This window comes from Symphodus melops, assembly GCF_947650265.1.
Source record: "Symphodus melops genome assembly, chromosome: 3".
In the NCBI taxonomy this organism is placed as follows: Eukaryota; Metazoa; Chordata; class Actinopteri; order Labriformes; family Labridae; genus Symphodus; species Symphodus melops.
In genome coordinates, this window is record NC_136693.1 from 26688450 (window position 1) to 26709806 (window position 21357).

Consider the following 21357-nt stretch of genomic DNA (forward strand, 5'->3'; position numbering starts at 1 on the left):
ACAGATGTCCTTGGTAGAGCAGAACACGCTCTGCTTGACGTCACAAGCAGCTACGGGGCTGTGAAGGAAGCTAAAGGGCTCCTTGCCCTGCAAAGTCCTCAGAATAAAAGACAGACCATGAGTTCAGTCTTTTACCCTCCCCCTAAAGAGTCTGGTCAACAGAACACAGCAGGGGGTTCCTCTTATATACAAATAACAATGGTGAATCATGGTGAATGCTGATCTTTCCTTCAGATATTTGGTAGAATGCACAAATTCTACACATGACTTTAACCTTTATGTTGCTCTGTTTAAAGCAATGGATGGGATTTGTTAGATTGTTGGCATCAACAAGAAACTGGATCAAAAGATAAACTGAAAACATGCTGTATTACTTTAACACTGTCGACATCCTAAAATAACATTCTTACAAAATACTCCAAGGTTCATGTATGTTTCCTCCTGTTGTTATGAACCAAACAACTCTACTCATTAACTACATATAAACACGACAGTAACTAAGTGTCACATTAAAGCCAATAATAATCAGATTCAGTGTCAGCAGTCGGAGAGAAAGTTTGGAAGTCAAACTCCAAAGACAGAAACACTGATTTGTTTGTGAACAGAAACAGAAACGTGTGTTTTTCAGTCCATCACTTTGATCCAAACCAAAATGTGTCAACACTTGTTTTTAATGATATTCATTACACGTCACAGGATGAACCCAGCTGAATGTGGTATTCGTCTTTTTCTCGTTCGCTATTCTGCGGTTCACATTTTGTGGTTTTGAGTTGAATGTTCAGGTATGATGGCAACAACACTACGGACCTGAACACCATCATCAGGTCAACAGGTTTTATTTGCCTAATGGGGGCAGCTGTAACTCACTGGATAGATTCGGTCATCTCTCAAAAGGAAGGTTTGGGGTTCGATCCCCAGCTCCTGCAGCAACATGTTGGTGGCGTGTGCATGTGATGGAATAGGATTAGTTTATTTACCATAGCGACCTCTGCCATCAATGTGTGAATGGGTAGGTGTGACATGCGGAGTTAAAGTGTTTGAGTCGTCAGCAGACTATACAAGCTCTTTATGTATTAGAGTTGTGCAGTAATAAGTCCTAAAACACAAAAAATAATTAGCTTATTAGCACTTCAGGTTCCATCCTCTCAAGGTCTTTAAGATTAGTTTTTGGTTCGACGTCTGTGTTCTGTGTTGAGTCAGGATCTGCTCGAGGTTTCTGCCTCTTAGAAGAACGTTTGATAAATGTTGCTGAGTGCTTAAGTGCTTATTAACGTTAAGTCTTTATAGATAATAAAACAATGAGTACGGTCTTTTACCTGCTTTTTGTACAGTTGTTGTTATACAAATAAAGACTGATTGATCGGTTACAAGCTTAGGAGCTTTAACAATTATTTAAGTTAGCTATGACATGTATTAAGTGCCACACTTTTGAATTTGGAAGCTTTTTTCCCGTCTTACAAAAGACGCGATGCTAACCTGCCAGTTGGCTCACGAAAATATGTCATCCCTACATCGCGCTATTAGAAATAGATCATGAAAAAGACAACCTCTTAAAAGTCAAAATGTCTAGTCGATCTCAGAATAGTCACATGAATCAAGATCAAATCTGAAACCTTTTATTTTCCCATGTTTAATTAGTCTGCTAACAGTATTTATCTCCATGCTTCATCACATTAAAAACTATAAAAATCCATTCAGTTTTAAATAACACACCACAATGCTTGTGTCTAAAACAGCACATCTTTGTAGTCTTAATTTCCCTATACTACCTATGTGTGTACATTTTCCTCGTGTTTTATGTGTGTGTGCTATCCATGGATCTCATTCACCTGACACCCACATGGCCGGCATTACGTGAACATCTGCGAGCTGCATCTTGAGGCCTTTCTTCATGTGAAGTGCCTGGCAGATAGTTTGCTGCAGGGAGAAGGGCCATTTGCACGAACCAATCAGGTTTCGCTTCTCCATCTGTACTCAGACACTACAAAGAGACGAGTTCAGCCTCAAACTGCTAATGGAGGCGAGTCTTTGTGTTGAAACGGGGTAGAAATACGTCGGCCTTCATGAACATGACTTCATAATTACACATGGCAGCTGTTCTCAAGAGGAAATATTGAAGAAAGATTGAATTTGTACTCAAAGATGTACATGTTATGTTTGTATGGTACACGCTGTGAGCCGTCATAATAAACTGGCCTCAAAGGTATGAAGTTGCACTGTTTGTATTTGATGTTAACTATATATATATAGTAGGCAGAAGAGCTATATATCTAGATCCAGCACAGTATGTTGTTTAGGTTTTATGTCATCACTGTTGTAATAATCACCCTTCCCTTAGTTATAGGACGAAATAACTTCTTTGCAAATGTGTAAAGACACCATAGTTGTTAAATGGCATACCACAAATAAGTTCAGATTTTAAAAACTGTATAAAAATCACTTTGCAATTCTGTTTCATCCTCTTTTTTAACTCACAAAAATCTCCCTAAATATTCCATTGAATCTGTTTATATGATATTACCTATGGAGATCCATTCAAAATACATGCATGAGCTAATAGGCTTGGCTCAGAGAGCTCCATTTCCTCTGAAGCTGAGTATGTCAGAAGCGTTTCTAGGGCCAAGGACCAATTATTCAGAGCCCCGAGCTGTCCCTGGAGCTAAGGTCATTATGTGAGTGTCACTATCATGACCCTACGGTTCCTCCTCATCTGCAACTTATTTGCAGGAATAAAACTGTGCCAGAGGAGAGTCTGAGAAAAATGGGGATTGAATGTGTCTTACAGACTTGCTGCCTTAACTTTGGAACAAGTATTATTTCTTATAAATAATAACATTTGCACTGCACATTTTCCCAGGAAAAGAGTTTAACGAAGGAACCAGAAATCAGTGTTGAGCAGATTCTGACGGCGTTTCAGCGGAGCGTTGGGAGGAGAGCAGTGATCATTAAAAATACTGCTTATCTAAGGGGAAATTTCCTACTTTAAATGTTCTATCGCTTTGTCTCATTCTATGCCGACATGCCTCGTCTAGCAGGCTTCCATCCACCGTCTTTCCCTTTTTTTTAACATTTAGATTCACCGCTCGTCACCTTCGATTGATCACGCCTAATTTGCATCCAGAAAAAGATGAGAACTCAGATATTCACACTCCGAGAGAGGACGATCTCAATGATTTATTCATTTCCAAATCAAAAAAAGAAGGAGTGAAAGGAAGGTAGATGAGAAGGGGAATCTTCATAGGCAGCAGGCGACTAGCAGGCTCTGAGGCTGGGCTCCTCTTCCCCACACCGCCCCCAGGCACATGGTGTGCAAGTCCTCCTAATTAACAAGGTGAATCATGCTGCCGCTCTCTAATTAGCCAACATGACAATCTAATGGAAACATGCAGGCCGAGCTGGCACACTAAGCATCACCTCAGAAAGACCCCCAGTACTGTCCTTCCCATATGAATTCGACAAAAATGACACCTTAGATTTGAAAAGAAGAAGAAGAAAAAAAGGTGGGGCAGAGTGGTTCAGGAGAGTGTGTTTTTGGGAGAGGTCAGAAGGGAGAAGCGAGCTGGTGAAGGTGAGGGTGTTTTTCTCCTCTCCCGTCTTCTGTGCGAGGTGTTTGTTGCCTAATTGAAACGTGTCCTGCCTCCTGCCTCCCTCTCACTTATATCCCAGGCAAAGGAGGCTGGCACCTCGCCACCAGCGTAGCTCAGCATGCCCAATTCCCCTGTCGCTCGAGTCCCAAGGAGTGCTCTGGCTCACAAAGAGAAAAGTGAACCTACAGGCTTGTACAGCGCAGAGACGAGTCGCTATCTCCCTCTGAGGCAAAAAAAAAAAAATCTCCTTTTTTTGTTGTTTTCCTTCTCATTACAGCACTTTGTAATATTCGAAAACACACAGAAACACCAAAGGTACTTTTAAAGCCTGCTTCTTCTTCTTTTTTCTTGTAATATGTCTTGAGGTGAAGAAAAAAAATCTGAAGTTGAGAGTACCGACAACAAAGCAACAAATAAAAACAAGGTTAGTGTACTATTTAGCAGCCTGCACTTCTGGAGGACCTCCAGAGCTGTCTAAAGTGATAATTAAATTATCTGAACGAACCCCTTGTTCCATCCTTCAAAGATCACAGACGTCCTGTTGAAATGACACTCAACAAATCACAACCTGATCAACTTGTGCAGAACCTGATTTGTTGGAAGAGTGAAGTGAAACAACATTTCCATCTCAGACAAAAAACGAATATAATCGTATTCTCCTGCAATCACACAGGCTGAACACAAATGATGCTGCTCTATTCATGATATGAAGGTATTGTGTAGCTGCAAAGCCAGAAGACAAGAATATAACAACTATGAACTGGGACGCACAGAACAGCAGGAATTCTCTTTGAAAGTCAGCACAGCGAAGGCAGAGAACATGGAGGAGGGTAGCAGGCTTTTGCCCTCAGGCCTGCCTAATGGGGGAGAGCGCCTCTTTGAGCAGAGCAGTTTTGCAGAGGGCCAGAGGATGAGAGCCTCTGAACTCAGAGATATAACTGGCCTAATAAGAAACTAAGGGGCTGCTGCGTTGTCCTCTGACATGGAGGAGACTCTCTTCTCTGGAGAAGTGCGAGGCGCCGGTGGATGGAGCTCTCGGTGTGGGTGGATTGATCCCAGCCTCTCCATGACCTGGCTACTTGTGGAGGATGCCAGGCCAATCAAGACACATGCATGTGTGCGTCAAAGACTGGTGCATACGAGCTGAGCAAAGGGCTGTAATTTTAATATCATGGGAAACCTTGATGCAAATAGTTCATTATTAAGTGAGAAAAGAGGCAGAATTATGCTAATACTGCTGAAGGTTGTGCAAATGTCACCTGAGTAGAGTCTGATTCCTCTAATGGATTATGAAATGTATGTTAGTACAGGCGGGAATGATGTATAACTGTAGGCTTGTAATTGTAGACATGGACGGTTCAAAGTTGAGCTTGTGCAGAATTCATTTAGTAGAGGTTCAAGACATTTCAAGCGATGATGGTTGCAAAATAGGAAAGAAAATCTTTGTGCCTGCAGAAAAAGGAAAATTGTTCCAAGGCAAATATAAAGTCCTGCTGGAGAAGCAACAAGTTCCACAAGTTTTCTGGATTCATCCTTTTCATGTCTTCATTTAGAGATTCTGTAGGACAGGAGATCGTGTCAGAAGTTTGGGGGGGGGGGGTGGAGAGAAAGGAGCCACAGGTTGGACTTGAACCTTGGCCGCTCACTTGGAGGAGAATCGCCTCCGTACATGCGGTGTGCACATTAACCACTTTGCTACTGGCGCTCGTTTTGGATTCATTTTTAGCCAAAAGAAAAGCTGCAAGTGCATGAAATCCTGAAAAACTGAGAAAAAAAAATCTCCTTAACACATTCTTACAGTATAAATTGGCAGTGCAGGGGAAATATTAGTGTTTTTGGCTGACATGGTTTGCTTTAGCAGCTGAGCTTGTGGCCATCTTATGTCCAACTGTAGTACCACATTTGTCTTCCCCCTCTTCTCTTGTCTCCCTTCTCCTGTCCCTGCTCTGCTCCTCTTCTCCAGTTCACTCGTTTCCTGTGTCCAGTTGTGCCTGCAGACGCGGTTGCGATGATGAATCTGTGGCTGCAGTGTGTCTGTGTGTCTGACATCGTGATGTATCTCTACTGGTCTTAACTCTCTCTCTCTGTCTCCTCTCTTTTTTTACCCCCCCTCCCCAAGTCTTCTTTTCTCTCTATCTCTTTGTCTTTGCCTCTCTGTCACCTTCTCTCTCTCTCTCTCTCTCTCTCTCTCTCTCTCTCTCTCTCTCTCTCTCTCTCTCTCACTCTCTCACTCTCTCTCTCTCTCTCTCTCTCTCTCTCTCTCTCTCTCTCTCTCTCTCTCTCTCTCGCGATGACGAGGCATTGCCTGGCCTCCTGCCTCTGTGGTGAAACAGACAGAACACACAGACTCACCACCGACAACAATAACAAACAGGAACTCAGCTCCACGATTTGCCCATTGATTTTCACTGGGGGCATTTTGAAATAGCCCATCTGACATTTCGGCCAAATGGTGGAGGATGGAGGAAACGGAGGTGCTAGACCGCTCTGACTCTCTGTCTCACAAAAACAAAAAAACCTGGCAGTGTATACCTGAGCAGACTGCTGTGCAGGTAACAGGGTTTTGTTGCTATTACCTACAGTATATATTAAAAGGGAGAAAAACGCTGTTGATTTGGTATTTTAGGCTCAAATATGAAACTGAAACAAATTATGCAAGTGGAAAACTGAGGCGTTCACATTCTCAGGATCCCAATTCTGTCATAATATTGTGAGATAAGTTTTAATCAGAGGGCTGCACATGGTACAAGCAGAAAGCTCAGTGATTGTCCACAGCAGACAGGTCTAAACTGCTGGTGAGCATGAATGAGCTCAATGAATATAAAGACACTCCCCCTCTGAAAATCTGATTTTCCTTCTTTTCAAAAGCAAACATTTTGGCCTGATTGTCGCTAATGAAATGTTGAAGGGGCGAGACATCTACTGGGATTAATCTTTGAACCACCACTCAGGAATTCCCTCCACATGCACAGACTGAAGGCAGAGTGAAGTGTCTGTTAGTTGTACTTATCCCGTTCAGACACGTGTGCGAAGAAGAATTTGGCACGTTGTTTAAAGTACTGGTAGGGAGAGATGAGCCCTCTCAGTGCAGTAAATGTTTCCTGGGCGACCAGCCTGCCCTTAAGAACTTCTCATCATTTAAGCCTACCATTCCCCATGTGTGGATCTTCAGGCTCAGTGATACAAGTTTCACTCAGACAGAAGAGCATTTTCCACCTGAATCCTTCAAACGTCTTCATGTCGTCAGAGGTGGAAAGATTTAGACGCTGCGCTTTATACTGATGTTTGCTGATGTAAATGAATCTAACTTGAATTTCAACTCAAGCTGACCATGAACATGCTTTCAGTTCATTCCCTGGATGTGATAGGGAAACTTCTCCCATTTGCATTAAGCTTTGCATCATTAGAAACATGGTAGTCGTGTTGAATGCTCGTGAATCCAGCCCTCGTTTCGCCCTGAGACGAGAAAAAGATGTTTTTCCTTTGGCTGAAAGTTTTCTTTTCGTGACGCAAAAATCGTCATATTGCGTGGGTGAAGCATCCCTTTAATCAAAACAAGGTCACTGGACTCAGCTCTGCATTACACTGCACCTGCCTTTTTAAATACAAAGCATATGCCAACTCAATTTACACGCGGATACTCAGTTCATGGGTAGAACAAGCTGTTATTTCACCCCTCCAAAAATGATTATCGTTTGGTGGTTGTGTGTGTGTGATCAGGAAGAGGGGCTTTAAAAGGAAGTGGCTCCTCTGTCCCTCGCCTGGAAGAGTATGTCAGGCTCATTATCCTGATGAAATTTGCACAGATGTGTGAGCTGCCGACAGACTCTGCTGTGACACAAACAGCCAGCTCAGGTGATGAAAACCGGAGAGGCACGGGGGCTGAGAAACGATGGCCATTAAGCAAAAAAGAAAGCAGTGAGGGAGGGTGTGAGGGGTACTGAGCGTGTGTGTCTATGTGAGTGTGTGCGTGCGTGGGTAGGCGAAGAGGGGCAGCTGAGAGTCTTCTAAGTCTCTATCTAGAGGGAAAAAAAGCATTACATAAAGTAACAATTTCTAAAGCACCTTCTTAAAATTCCTGTTGAAAATGAATATGTGCATGCGTGCACGCGTGCACGCGGCGCCTCCTCACGAGGCACTAATCTGACCGTATCCAGATGACGAGCGGACTGCCACTTAACAGGGAGGAGATCCACTTTGATCACATGGCCCCTGGGGCAAACCTATCGCGCTGCCTATTACGCTGCTTCATTTGCATATGTGGGGCTTATGGGTAGGCTGAGATCTAGTGTGAATGTTCAAAACTGCAGCAGGGCTCAATGTTGCTCGAAAGAAAATGTCCAGGAGAGAAGCAGAAGAAGAAAAATAAAAAGACAGAGTGCTGCCAGTAGCCAGGGGAAAGAGAAGTCCACTTGTCACTTGAAGGTCACAAGTTCAACAGCACGGACTGGCGGAGAGAATCCTAAAAAATTAAATATGTTGGCCGAACAACAATACTGACTTGTCCTTGAGCAGTTACCATTACACCCTGACATCTGCATGTCTCAGAGTCCAGTGTTCAGACGCAGTGGTTGGACGCTGGAGCCGTTTGTGGAAAACTGGAGAAGCATGTAAGTAAAAATCAGAGCATCGGTAAAAGAGGTGCATACATGCTTAATAAACGTTACCCACATGAATACAGCGTCTTCTTTTTTTTTTTTCTTAAGTAAGACACTAAGAAGAAAGCACATCTGCTCCTTAAAGTTCCACTTGAACAGCAACAACAACAGGTGAATGAAGCTCGTTTTCTTTTTTTTTTTTTTTTTTTTTATCCTCCCGCCTTCTCACACTACTCCATGAAAAGTCCTCTTGATCCTTGTTAGCAAGCCAGAGACTGAAAGCACGCAGCAAAGTTATTCTGGAGTAAACAAAGAAGAAACACGAAGGCAAACTTCCACTGTGACAGAACAATTTTGTTTGCGTAAACAACATGAACCAACCTCCCAAAGAAGAACGGTCTACTTTCTGAGCTCCACTGGGGATTTCAGCATATACAAGACACTGCACTTAAAATAAGGAGGATGTAGCTATGTGCTGCCAGTCAAACATTTCCCTCTTTGTACCATTACGTGTTAAGCATTGGTTTACAACTTCAAAAAAAGAAACAACTCCTTTGTAGCAGTAAAAGTTCATGTAGAGCATGAGTAGCTGCATCGCAAAACATCATTCCCCATTCAGCTGCTTTTCTGTGTAATGCTCTCAATAACACAAAGTTTCTGCAAAGACGTTTGACTCTTTTCAAAATGTTTATTTCTCTTCGTAGGGCCATTCAATCATTATATTAATACAGATCTGTGTAACGAGAAGATGGACTCAATAAATATGAAAACCAAAAGGGATTAGGATTTCAGGCAACTACAAAAAGAAACTATGGAGGCTAGGACTCTATCTCTACATACAGCCTAACTACCAAAAAGGGCCTCAACCAAATCTAAATTCATACTGGTTAAAAAGGATAAGTCAGGGATGGAGCTAGAGGAGGGTGTCTTTGTTGCTTTAAAAAAAAACATTTTACATACTTTGGCGTCAATTGGTGCGAATAATTCCTGAAACTTTTTCAAGTCCGACTTTAAATGGCATTACATATGTAGTGAGGCATGAAAAATTAATACGCCGGAGTCGGGAAAATGTCAAGGGTAATGATCTCGGCAGCAGCTTACCTCCTTAGCTTTCTGTTTCAGTCGAGCTTGCTCTGGGTCCTCTTGCCTGGAGCGACTCTGAAAGAGTAAAGGAGGGAAAAAACACAGGTTAACAGCTGGTTTAAGGAGTCCCCCCAGCCCCCTCCTCCCCACTACTCATCTGTTGCTGCAGCAGCAAAAATAGTGCAAAATGGGAACAGGATACAGAGGTGTCAAGGACATTGTATTTGAATTCAGAGAAGTGCAATGGAGCGCCCCCCGGGGGGTGGTGGCCTTTAAACCCGCTCCAAATCCAGCCCTAAATAAGCCGCTGGAGGGGGATTCTAATCAAAAGAGGTTATTAAAAATTCTGCACGAGCCAGCACACACACACACACACACACACACACACACACACACACACACACAGTCACACACAGGGCAAAGGATGTTGTAAGTATCAGTGGCAGTACTTGTGTGTGTGTTACTGTGAGCCAGTGTGGCTATCCTTTACTGTGTGTGTGTGTGTGTGTGTGTGTGTGTGTGTGTGTGTGTGTGTGTGTGTGTGTGTGTGTGTGTGTGTGTGTGTGTGTCCCTGCGTAGTACAGCTATTTTAATCAGCAGCAAAGATCTGTCTGAATGTGCCTGTCCCTGGGAATCCTTCACCACGCGGCCAAATGTACATGTACATCAGATCACTGCAGGCAGATTCTGGTGCTATGCACACGCTGAACGCTGTTCTGGGTCTGGATATAATCTGACGTGTTTTAGTTCCTCTGGATTCAGCTACATTTTGTCAGATAAAACGCACCTCAATATTCATTATTTTTCATGTATATGATAAACAATAATCAGTCTCATGCACTCCTTTTTCCAGACAGTGATTGGCTTCCTTTCAAGTGTTTGAGCAATAATGGACATCCTTTTTTTTCTGTTTCCAGTGTTAACACAACATTTGAGCCAACAACATTTAATAGGAAAGATTGTTAGCTGCACTTGCAGAACATATTACTTTTAATATATCAATAAAGGTTATAATTGTTAGATGGCTGCTGATTGGTCCTGAGGATGCCGTGGACTGTGTTCTGCCCCGTGTGTCCTTCAACAAGCACGATCCAAGATGAAGACTTTTATGAAGGAACGCCAAGAATAAAACAATACATTTTACTTGACAGTAATTTATCAAAAACCCATAGAGTACTAATATCTATGTTATCATATCTGTCTTTAAGTCCAGGAGCTTTAACCCTTTAACTCCATCCTCTCCTCATCTTCTCTGTCTCATGGTTGAAGAGCTGCTGCTCCGAGCCTTCCCGCTAATTGGCTTTAAATATATCAGGCAGTTCACGTACTGGTTGGTATCTCGACTAAGAATAATGTGTTTGCCCTCCGGTCGGCAGGAGCCTCCCTCCAGACTTGAGTCATGTTTTAAACGGACAGTGTAGAGGAGAAAGGGGAGGGCTTGTTGTGAAGGAAGAGAAAACAAGAGACGGGAATAGAGGGGATTATTTTAGTGGGTTTCTTGTTCAAGAGGTCAAATTAGCGGGCGCTCGAGCGAGAGGCAGGCAGTTTGGGAGACGGGTGGCGGCGGGGCAGAGGAGAGGGAGGGGTTGGTACAGATGGACTGTTTACAAAGGGCAGCGGTGCCACTGGCATGCTTTACATCTCCTCTGTCAGCTGCCCTGGTTTTCCCACTTACAGGCGAGAACAGAGGGGGAAGGAGGAAAAGAGGACTGGGTAGCAGACGCTGTCAAGCCTTTGTGTTTGGTTTTGGCAGGGTGTAGTAGAATGTACTTTAAAAAACACAACCGCATTCAGCCGTAGATTACCAACCTGTGATATTATGAAAGTTACTCCAGTATGTAAGAGAGAGTTTGAGTTTAGGCTATCTTGAATAGTTTCACATATTTCCCGTCCTACAGCCCCAGAGGGATGTTCTGATTTGAATTAGCTTCAGGTCTTATAAGCATGGAGAGGAGGTAACAAAATGTTCAAAACTTTGTAATTATTTCTCAAAATAAATATAAAGTCCAGTGGGTTAACCTTTCACCTATCACCTCTTGCAGTAATAATAATCAATATCAGGATTCAAATAATTTTTTTTAAACTTTTTTTGGGGGGGGGTTCAGCCCAAACCATTTGTGCTATTTGTGTTGCTCGAGACTGTGGAGTTTTTCTCCCTTTTTAAAAGAAGTCTAAAATCTAAGAACATAAATAAAAAGGAACAAATGCCAAAGCATGACATTTAGGATTAGGACAGTTATCTAGAAAAATAAACCTAGAGCTCTGAAGAAATGAAAGAATGAAAAGGACTGATGTTTAATGTTATATAACCAGTAACTCTTTAGTAATGTCAGCCTGTGCTTTTTTCATTTTGAATCATCCAGTAAAATCAGCATCAGGAGCCATATGTGATAAATATGATCCAGTCTGATTAACAGAACAGTAAAAGGCTGAGCATACAGGAGTTAATGGTAAAAATAGTAACAGAGAGAAAAGCATGTTTTCAGAAAGTTTGGTGTTGAAATATATCATATCACCATTCGGCAAGGATTTGCTTTCCAAACTTTTTTTTCAAACTGAAACGCCATGGCAACGAGGGCAAAAAGCCACAGACATGGCTCTGAGGTGAAGTCCAACTATCCTCCACGATGCTCATGAAATCCACGTACCCCTGAGGTGAGCCCTTCCAATGGGAACTTGGCTAAATTTGCAAAAGTTCTTCAGTAATCCTGTTAATGAGAAGAACCGTTCAGAGTAGGGAAAAAAAAGATAATGCTGTTTAAATGTCTTCCTCTTCTTCTTCACAGTGTTTCCCTCCTGCTGAGGTTATATCTGTTTTAAGAGCACAAATAAAGCAGTCTGGTCTCCTGACACAAAAAAACCGACAGGTCAGGAGGTTCGGTGGCCGGTGTTCATCAACTACAGATTTCTAATATCCTGCATGGCAGGACTGAAGCGTAATAATGCAATTAAGACAGTGAGGTGTGCTGCAATGAGAATCTTTACTGAGGGACATTGGCTCCATTCAAAATTAATTAAATTAATCTAGCTTTCTGCTAATGTTGCCCCTCGAGGCATTTTCATTTGCAAAAAGATTCTCTCTTTTTTTTTTTTTTTTTTGGTGAGTGGTGATCTCTCCCAATTGAAAACCTTTTTTGAACTGATAAACAAACGTCTGTACAGAAAGGGCTTAAAGCACAGGAGTGGACAGGGAACAATACCAGGACCCTGATTTAACACTTTCAAACAGCAGGTGTTTCTGTGTCACAACTTTTATTTTGTATTTATGGAACAGAGATTAGTCATGGACCGGATATAGTATCAAATATTATAAAAGAATAACTTTAAGTTCTTTTCCGAAGCCAAAGGCTACTTCCATTTTTAAATCAATAAAAGACTTCTACACAACAGCTTCTCTGTTGTAAAGAATATGGTGACACTTACACATGGATCAGAGACTGAACTATAGCCTCATACATTCAGATGAAGGCATGGATAACAATGAACAGCTTCTAATGAACACTGGATGTGAGGCTGGCTCTGCTCTGTGTGTTAAAGCTGACGCTCTGCCTTTAAAGTAGGTGCATACATGCTTAATAAACGTTACCCACATGAGTACAGCGTCTTCTTTTTTTTTTTCTTAAGTAAGACACTGAGAAGAAAGCACTTGCGTGGCCAGTTGCCTTTAAAGTAGTAGTGGCCACGCTGGCCTGTCGGCCAGTTGTAACTGGTTTGTTATGAAAAGTTTATCAAGTTTCATTGAAAGACTATTGCTGGAAGTTAAAAGCCCAATTTCCTTTCCAAAGCTGGTTGAGTAAAATGACAAATAACAACAGAATGCTTAAATCTTGAAAATAGCTCAAAGACAACATGTAAAGTGTTGACACAGAGACGTGTAAATGTTCTTGGAAAATGAAATGCTCAATTTGAATTTGAAACCAATAAAGAAGTTGATCATGACAAGAAGTTTCTCATCTCACAGTAAATAAGGTCAACCACTAACAGGTCAGTGACATCACAGGCGATAAAAACGGCCTGGAGTGAAGATGGGGGGGCTGCACCTCAGATCGTCCACCTCACAGATTCAGTCACAACCTCTGAAAAATGTTACCTTAATATGTTTTAATTCGTTGAAAAGATTAACAGACTTTGTTTGCAATTTAAATTTCTCTCCAGGTTAACTCTACTTCCTCGACGACCATACTAAGCTGCCTTGTCTCAGGCTCAGGCGTTGGCCACTTCTCTGTCAGCGTGCATGTTGCTCTGTCATTTTAAGTTTTATCATTTTCATGCTGTTTAAACACACAGATCCAGCAATCTACAAATCATTCCCTCTAAAACAAAGAAGAAGATCACTTTTCCTTCCTCTTTTTATCCCTCATGTGTTATTGGCGCTACAACTGGAGGCGTCCGTATAGCTCGTCTGACTTGCAACTGGTCAGCTCAGTTGTGACGCCATTCACAGCTCCAACATCCGAGGTAAACGGACTGCAGCATCAAGAGCTACCAGGGGAGTTACAGATTCACCCACCCTCACTGTAACTTCTTGTGTAGCATGTTATGTTCAAACAGTGTTCACAGGGAGCACATGCTTTCGTGTGTAGAGTGAAAAACAGTTACCACAGAATGTGTACATTTCTCTGACTTTCACATTTCTGCACCAAAACTACATAATGCACCTTTAAAGACTTGAAACTGTTTTGATCCTAAAAACATCTGAACCAAAATCTGCAGGTCACAAGTTGTGTAACAAACATAAAATGATTTCACGCTCCATGTTAAGTCCCTGCACACTGAATCTTGTTAAACTAGATTTAAAGCTTCTATGAAATCTTTTTGTAATGGTTTTGTATCTGTGAAAGCTCTCTGTACTGTCCGACATGTTTTTATATAACAGTTTATTTATTTATTTGATATTACCCACTTTATTGAATTTACTTCCTATGTTCTCATGCCCTTTGGCCCTTTTCTCATTTTTTGTATTTTATCTGCTTTGTCTGGTTCTATTTTATCTTTTATTTCTAAGGCGCTTTGTTAAACTGTTAAGACAAAAGAAATCACTGCACAAAAGCCATCCGTGAACGAACCTGCGCAAATCAAGAATCAGTTTTGTTTACACTTTTGTCTATAAAGTTGGAACAAACATGAGTCATAATACAGGTTAATTTAAAACATATGTATGTTACGGACAAAAAAAAAACATGAAGCACCACGTGTGCACATTGTTATCTAAAGGCTTCAAGAAAAAAAAAATCCAAAGCTGGACTCTCTGACACTTTTTCAAAACTGATTCTCTGTTTCATCCGAGCCGTCAAGGCTTGTGATCGAGCTCCACAGGTTTTTTTTTGGTTTTTTTATCGCGCAAGTGTGTGTAAGTGTGTGTGTAAGGTCCCCCCCCTCTCCTCCTTGCTGTGTCCGGGGAGGAAGAGCCAGGACGGAGGAGCCCTGGGGCCAGGAGCCTGGGAGGACACACGGAGGTCACTTCATCCACTGGTGTCACACTCTAATTCATCTGTCAGGGCCCGAGCCAGAGCAACATGCACATGTATACATACACACAGGAGTACACAAACACACAATGTTTCATAGAGACATAACATCACTCACTGAGTCACAAATACACACACAACAGTCGGGGTGACAATAACTCACTTTAGCGGCTTTCAACAGGATCTCTCTCTCCTGCTCGTCCTTCCTCTGCTTCTCCATTCTCTCTAGCTGTTCGAAGAAGCGCAGCTGAGAACGAACGTCTGCCGATTGCTCGTAGCACTCGTCATCCTGACAAGGAGATTGAGAGACGATCACTGCAACGGCAAGTCAAAGGTATAATTCCCATTTTACACTTCAAGTTATGTTACGTATTCTCAGAACTTCAGGGCCAGAATATTCCTTTGGTCTAAAGTCGTAAAACAGAAGTAGAAAACATTTGTTCTAACTGATGCAGGTACTAAAACGTGATATTTTTTTTGTCATTGATTCACTTTTCAGAGTCAGGGAGGATACTTTTTTTTATTTTTTTTTATTATATTAAGGAATAACCCACAAAAGCAGCAAATAAAAGAACATCATGCCAGTTTAGCTTGGCTCTTAAAGCAGGCAGCCCAGAGAGTCCTGTCACATCAGTATTTCCTGTATCACTCCAGCTGACCTACAGCATATATACAAAAAAAGGCCAAAAGATCAACTTCAAAGAAAATACCCATCCCTCAAAAATATTGTTAATATCTAAATGAACCCCATGGACCAACCAAACTACTTCTTACACACTTCTTGTGAGTAAAGTAAATGCATCACTTTGACAGAACTCAGACTTTCATGCAGAAACAAAACAAACTGCTGCTCTGTGAGAAAGTCGAGAAATAGACCATGCTGAACATAATAATAATAATAATAATAATAATAATAATAATAATAATAGTAACTCATTTTATTTACAGGCGCCTCAGGGTCACCTTTCAGACACAGGTAAAAACAAGAACACAGTCAACTACATAAAATACAAAAACATCAATAATAAGAAGGGCGTGGTCGGACAGAAAGGTGAGTTTTGAGCCGTGATTTGATGGTGGTGGGGAGAGACTTAATGTCACGCTGGATTGTGGGAGAAAGTTCCGGGGGGGGGGGCTGAAGGCTTCGTGACCCCATTGAGGTTCTGGATGAGTAAAAGATGCATGGGTCATCACTGAGAATACTTTAATGCAACCTTTGGATTTTGCTGTTTTCCCAAAGTCGCCTCAACATTGATTTGTATTATGGTTACGTGCTCTGTAGTATTTACAAAGTGTGACTGTCACTTAAAGTCTCCTCATAAAACAAACCATTAAAAAAACAACAACAGCATTACAATTAAAATGTGAGAAATAAAAAAGTGCTGCATTCATACAAACACACTGAAGTACAATGAAGCACAGCTTAAGTAGAACACCAAACATCTGAATGACAGACTTCAGGCGTGCTAACTTTTCAATTTGCAGACAAACTTTGCCTTGCATATCGTACGTCACGTCTCCACTGGGATGTTGGGAATAAAGTGTAAAAACAACTTTTGTAGGTCATCAAACATTAATAGGATAATTGGTTATTTTAAATGTTTGTGTATTTGTATGTAGGAATGTGTGTGTGTGTGTGTCTTGATTTCTCTATCTCTCTTCTCTTATCTGTGTGTGTGGGTGTGTGTGTGTGTGTGTGTGTGTGTGTGTGTCAGGTCTGAACGTGTGTGTTTCTATGAGTGGATGAGAGACGCTGGGTGGCACACAGCACAAAGACACATCAGAGGAGGCTCATCGCCAGCACCCCTCCGCCCCCCTCCCCTCTTTCTCTCTCTCATCCAGCCTCCCTCGTCTTTGTTGCAGCGCTGAGCCTGCACTCTTTCCGTAGCTCCTGCCGCCACTGCCGCAGCCTGGCTCGCTCTTTAAGGCCGCTTTGTCTTTTGGTCTTTTTTTTTTTTTCCTCCTTTTCTTCTTCTTCTTCTTCTTCTTTTCGCTGATGTCAACAGAGTGGCTTCACAGAGCTCCATGCCTCCCTCACACACACCTCATTTATGAAACCACAAAAAAGGAATAGTAGGAAAGAAGTGGAGAAGAAGTGAAAAAAAACCAAGTTGGGGACAGCCGTAGCGATGCTCTTCCTCCCTCCTCCTCTTCTTATCTTCTTGGTGTCAGGAAAAACACATTTTCAAAGTTCCCTCCCAGTCCTCCCAACAACACCAGGATTTGGGCTTGTAGTGGAGATGGATTTGTGCTTTAATGTACACCAATTAAATGTGGTTTTATAGTTACATTAAAAGGCTATGAGAGGTGGGTAACCAACAACGGAAAAAAGTCGAGGTGCGCAGACATTAGAAGATCTTTTGTTCTTTCAGTTTTGGCTGACTGACAGAAGTCCCAGCTCTCCTGTTTATCATCTTAAGGGCAAAAACACATTTCTTATGGTAACTTTTAAGGTGTATTGTTAGTAATAAACTTACATTTTGGTTTGTAAGTTTAGTGTGACGGAGATAAAGTTGCATTTGTGTGCATGCTGCAGCTACTGCGTGTATATGTGGGATAAACAGGAAGGGCCATATGCAGAGGTGTGGGATTTATGGATTCGTGTTTTTAAAAAATCCTGATGAAGCAACAAAATGTTTACTTCCATAAAATATGGCCAGTTTATCAGTTTGCATACAAGGACACTGCTTTACAATAAAAGAGGTCATTTGACTTCCATGTTTTAATCTCAGTCACACAGATCAGTTTCCTCTTTCATTTATTGAAACAGAATAGCAGCTCCAGTGTGCTGTGGTAATGTGGCGAGCACTATCACATGGGGTCTCCTGAGATTGAATGTGATGTGAAAAAAAAAAAGATGTGGAAAAAGCAACAGGGTCCGCTATACGGCGCTATAATGAGGATATTTGCCTTTATATCAATGCCAAGCATCGTTCAATAAAATCAGACGATCATCGAAAGAGGAGAAAACATAATGCAGCATTTAATGACGTGCGCGGAGAGAGTAGTGGTCACGTGTTTACACTCTATGCACCGCGCAGCAGTCATAGTATAGAAACGTCCTTCCTCCTCATATTGGCTGAACTCTCCTGAGAATATCCTGCTGCGCTCTCACATCAGCTCACGTGGACCTTCTGTGAACAGAAAATGCTAGAGGTCTGGCAGCGGAAACTGGGGGTGAAGTCTCGAAGTTAGCGTTCACAGAAAAATATTTCTAGAAGCATAAAAGTTCTATAAAACCGGTTTAGTGAAGTGAACATGTTGAATATGTTTAGGCTTAAAAAAAACCCTGTCCCTGACAGTTTGGGTGTTTCTGTTTGGGGGTTCTTCCTACCTTACAGGAGTCCAGTCGGTGCTGAGCTATCGTCGAGACTTTTTCGACCACAGTACGAAGCCGTGACTGCGTTGCATGTGAGATGAACGTCACCGCCTCCATAGGGACCTCTGTGACTCCAAACTTTTTAGCTGCAAACCAAACACACACAGACACACACATGAATATGACAGAATAATTTGTTTTTTGTTCGTTTTCACATAAGTCACGATTGCTTCATACCGTACCCGAGCACAACAGCTAACTCCCTCCCCCGCTGGTCTGCATTCACATCACAACATCGTTCCATACCCGAGTAAACTTGTGTATGTTCACAGCAGTATCTACATAGTGAGTTTCCAAATCCAACTAAAGGCAGAACGAAGAAGAAACCATGGCAACCATGGGCCGAGTCCATTCTGCTAACTGGGGATGTTTTTGTTATTTCTAAGACGACCTTCTTCCAATTTCCAACTTCCAACTTTAGAGAGTTTTTTTAAAGTGACAGGAGCCGTTTGGAATCAAGTCATGGAGCGGTCCACACCATTGGTTGCGTTCACATCTTCTCCAGATCATACTCAAGTACACACAAATCATGCCTGAGACCACCTCTTCAAGTGGACTCACACACAGTCCCTGAGTACACCGGGTCTGTAGTTTGAAACCACCCTTAACTTAAACTCCAGATAAACAGGCAGAGAGAGTTTGTCTTTTCTAAACTTCACTCTCCTGTTAAAGACGTAGAAGACAATAGTTTCACTGCAAACTCCTATTTTCAAGCTCCACTCAAACACACACACACACACACACACACACACACACACACACACACACACACACACACACACACACACACACACACACACACACACACACACACACACACACACACACACACACACACACACACACACACACACACACACACACACACACACACACACACACACACACACACACACACACACACACAGAGCCCCTGTCTGGATTAGTACTTGCAATTAAATCCTAGAAATGGGAAAAAAAAAGTTAATTTGTTTCACAGTCTTAGTGTGAATTCCAGAGTGGCTTTGCTAGCTAAGCTCCTCCGAGTGTGTAAACGACATTGACCATCTCTTTTCAGAGCAGAAGGATAATTTAGTTTCCTTGCAGCAATATTCATCGGAAGTCATAACAAAAGAGAGGAGGACAGACTTTGGTGGGGTTACTATCTGTTTCCAACTTCCTTTTAAATTATTCCATTACCATAATTTTCTCTCTGGCACCCTTTTAAGTAAACCACACCAATTATTTAAATCAGCCGAACAATACATATACTCCTCAGCCGCTCAGGCTTTGAAATGGATGGAGGGAGCCCTGTTAGCCTTATAATTACAGTGGCAATACATGTGGCTATGTCACAAGGTCAAAGAAAGACACTAATAGGCGTCTGCTTTCTGAAAATAAGATCTTTTAGGGACATTAATATTTCAAAGAAAGTTAAAGAGACTCGAGAGCCACATTCCTGTGAGCGAAAACAACTTCTCTTCAAGTCGTACTGGAAGAAAAACACACTGTTATTCATCAAGGAGAGAAAGGCCCTTAACACAGCTTGCGACTGACTAATGAACTTAACAACTTTTATAGATCTGTCTTCATTTTCTACACCAAAGACCCAAGAATAATCTGCACCACAGATTTGAATTTCCTGTAGATGAAAACATCGTGGATCTACGGAGGGCAACACACACGTGTGTGATTTAATACAGAGGCTGATGGTTCCTAAAACAATTTGTAAGCCATGTGGATGATCATCTGTTACGTGCACATTATGTGGAGAGACACAGAAAGCGGTCGCACCCCTTTATAATTCTATCAAGTATCACTATCAGGTTCACGTTTTCATGTGTCTTATACTTAGTCTTATACCATCTCTCAACCATCAGATGCCCAGGGTTCGATCCCCAGTTCCAGCAGCAACATGTCCGATGTGCCCAACGGCAACCTTAAGTTGCTCCCTCTGCTTGGGCGGTGGTGTATGAATGTGTACGGATGGGATTAATTAATATTGTTGGTCACTTTACACAGCAGACTGAAACCAGTGTGTGAATGTGCAGGTGTGACCGAGTCAGAAAGCTAAAGAAGTGCTGTACAAGCTCAAGTGCATTTACTAACACTCTTTAACCCTTAACTATACATATAGTGTCTCATGCTCATTAGCAGATACTGTATAAATTATGAGCATTGTCATCGTGAGCATTGCTAACATTAGTTCACTTTCCTTCCCATCTCTCCGTTTACATATCACCTTTAGCCCTGACCCCGGATACTGAATGTCGCAGAGGCTTCATGAGGGGTCGAAGTGACCCCACCTGTGTACTGTCTCTGGGGAACGCAGCGCTCCCGTTGTGTCGTGGTGCTTCCACAACGCTGACATGTAATATAAATTCCCAGACGCAGGCACCAATACAAGTACAACTCTCACAGAATCAATATGAATGTACAAAGACAAGATGACGGCATGAGGAAGATTTTAAAACTATAGCTATTTTTCATGTCAAGCAAAGTGGGACACACACCCTTCTTTGGTGTGTGTTTTTCTAAAGCTAACTAGCTAGCCAAATGCACATAGTTGTTGTTTTCACATGAGTTTAAATAGCTGTGCTGTTGATTTGTTATTGTGCACAAACTAACCTCGTTCACATTAAGCCTTCAGATGGTGAGGCTGACGTGTGTGTGTGTGTTGACCTGTGTTCTCCTCACCAGCAGGTCAACAGAGTTTTCTTATAAAGCTGACTGAATGTGAGCGCAGCGTGAGGCACTGCCTTTGTTTTGAAACTGAATCATGTTCAAGATGGATGAAATAAGTCTTGGGAACACAGAGCAGCCAATGCCTTAACAACACAGAGTTGAACATTCACACATGATTGTTGTTGGTATTTATTTGAACACACTTCCAGGTTTTAGTGATGTCTACTGTGTCAACATATACGATTTCATATCAGTGATTACTTTGAGCTGTTTAGATGTGAAATCTGATGTGCTAAGCTGAACTGTTTGTGTGCGGTTGTTTCCAGAACCTTAACGATAGCAGTTCACTATCATTACTTTGAGGGGTTTTTTTTCTGCAGAGCTCCAGCTGTGCCTGAGCTCTTGTTTTTCAGATGCTTTAGATGGGGGAGTTGTGTGTGTGTGTGTGTGTGTGTGTGTGTGTGTTGGGGGGGGGGGGGGGGGGGGGGGGTGTTATGTGCTGTTCACAGCTTCACATATTAAACTGCTCACCCCTCCTGCACAACTAAAGGACCAGCCTGAAGAGTTTTGAGGTGAGG

The 21357-nt window shown here is 42.1% G+C and overlaps 1 protein-coding gene across 5 annotated transcripts in view; it reads right to left on the minus strand.

Annotated features, from left to right (window-relative positions):
• Positions 1-21357, minus strand: part of LOC306821188 (transcription initiation factor TFIID subunit 4) — an 86000-nt gene that overhangs the window by 31485 nt on the left and 33158 nt on the right. For 3 of the 5 annotated variants that reach the window (XR_013778753.1, XR_013778754.1, XM_079339461.1), the window contains 3 exons: positions 18071-18201; positions 14900-15025; positions 9287-9343 (listed from right to left, as the gene is read on the minus strand). Coding sequence is in view for 3 of the 5 variants with exons in the window: in XM_079339461.1 (XP_079195587.1) it covers positions 9287-9343; positions 14900-15025; positions 18071-18201 (314 nt within the window). In the remaining 2 variants the exon portion in view is untranslated. Of the gene's footprint in view, positions 1-9286; positions 9344-14483; positions 14760-14899; positions 15026-16106; positions 17871-18070; positions 18202-21357 lie in introns of those variants that run through there. The other 2 variants (XM_079339462.1, XM_079339463.1) reach the window with 2 other exon arrangements.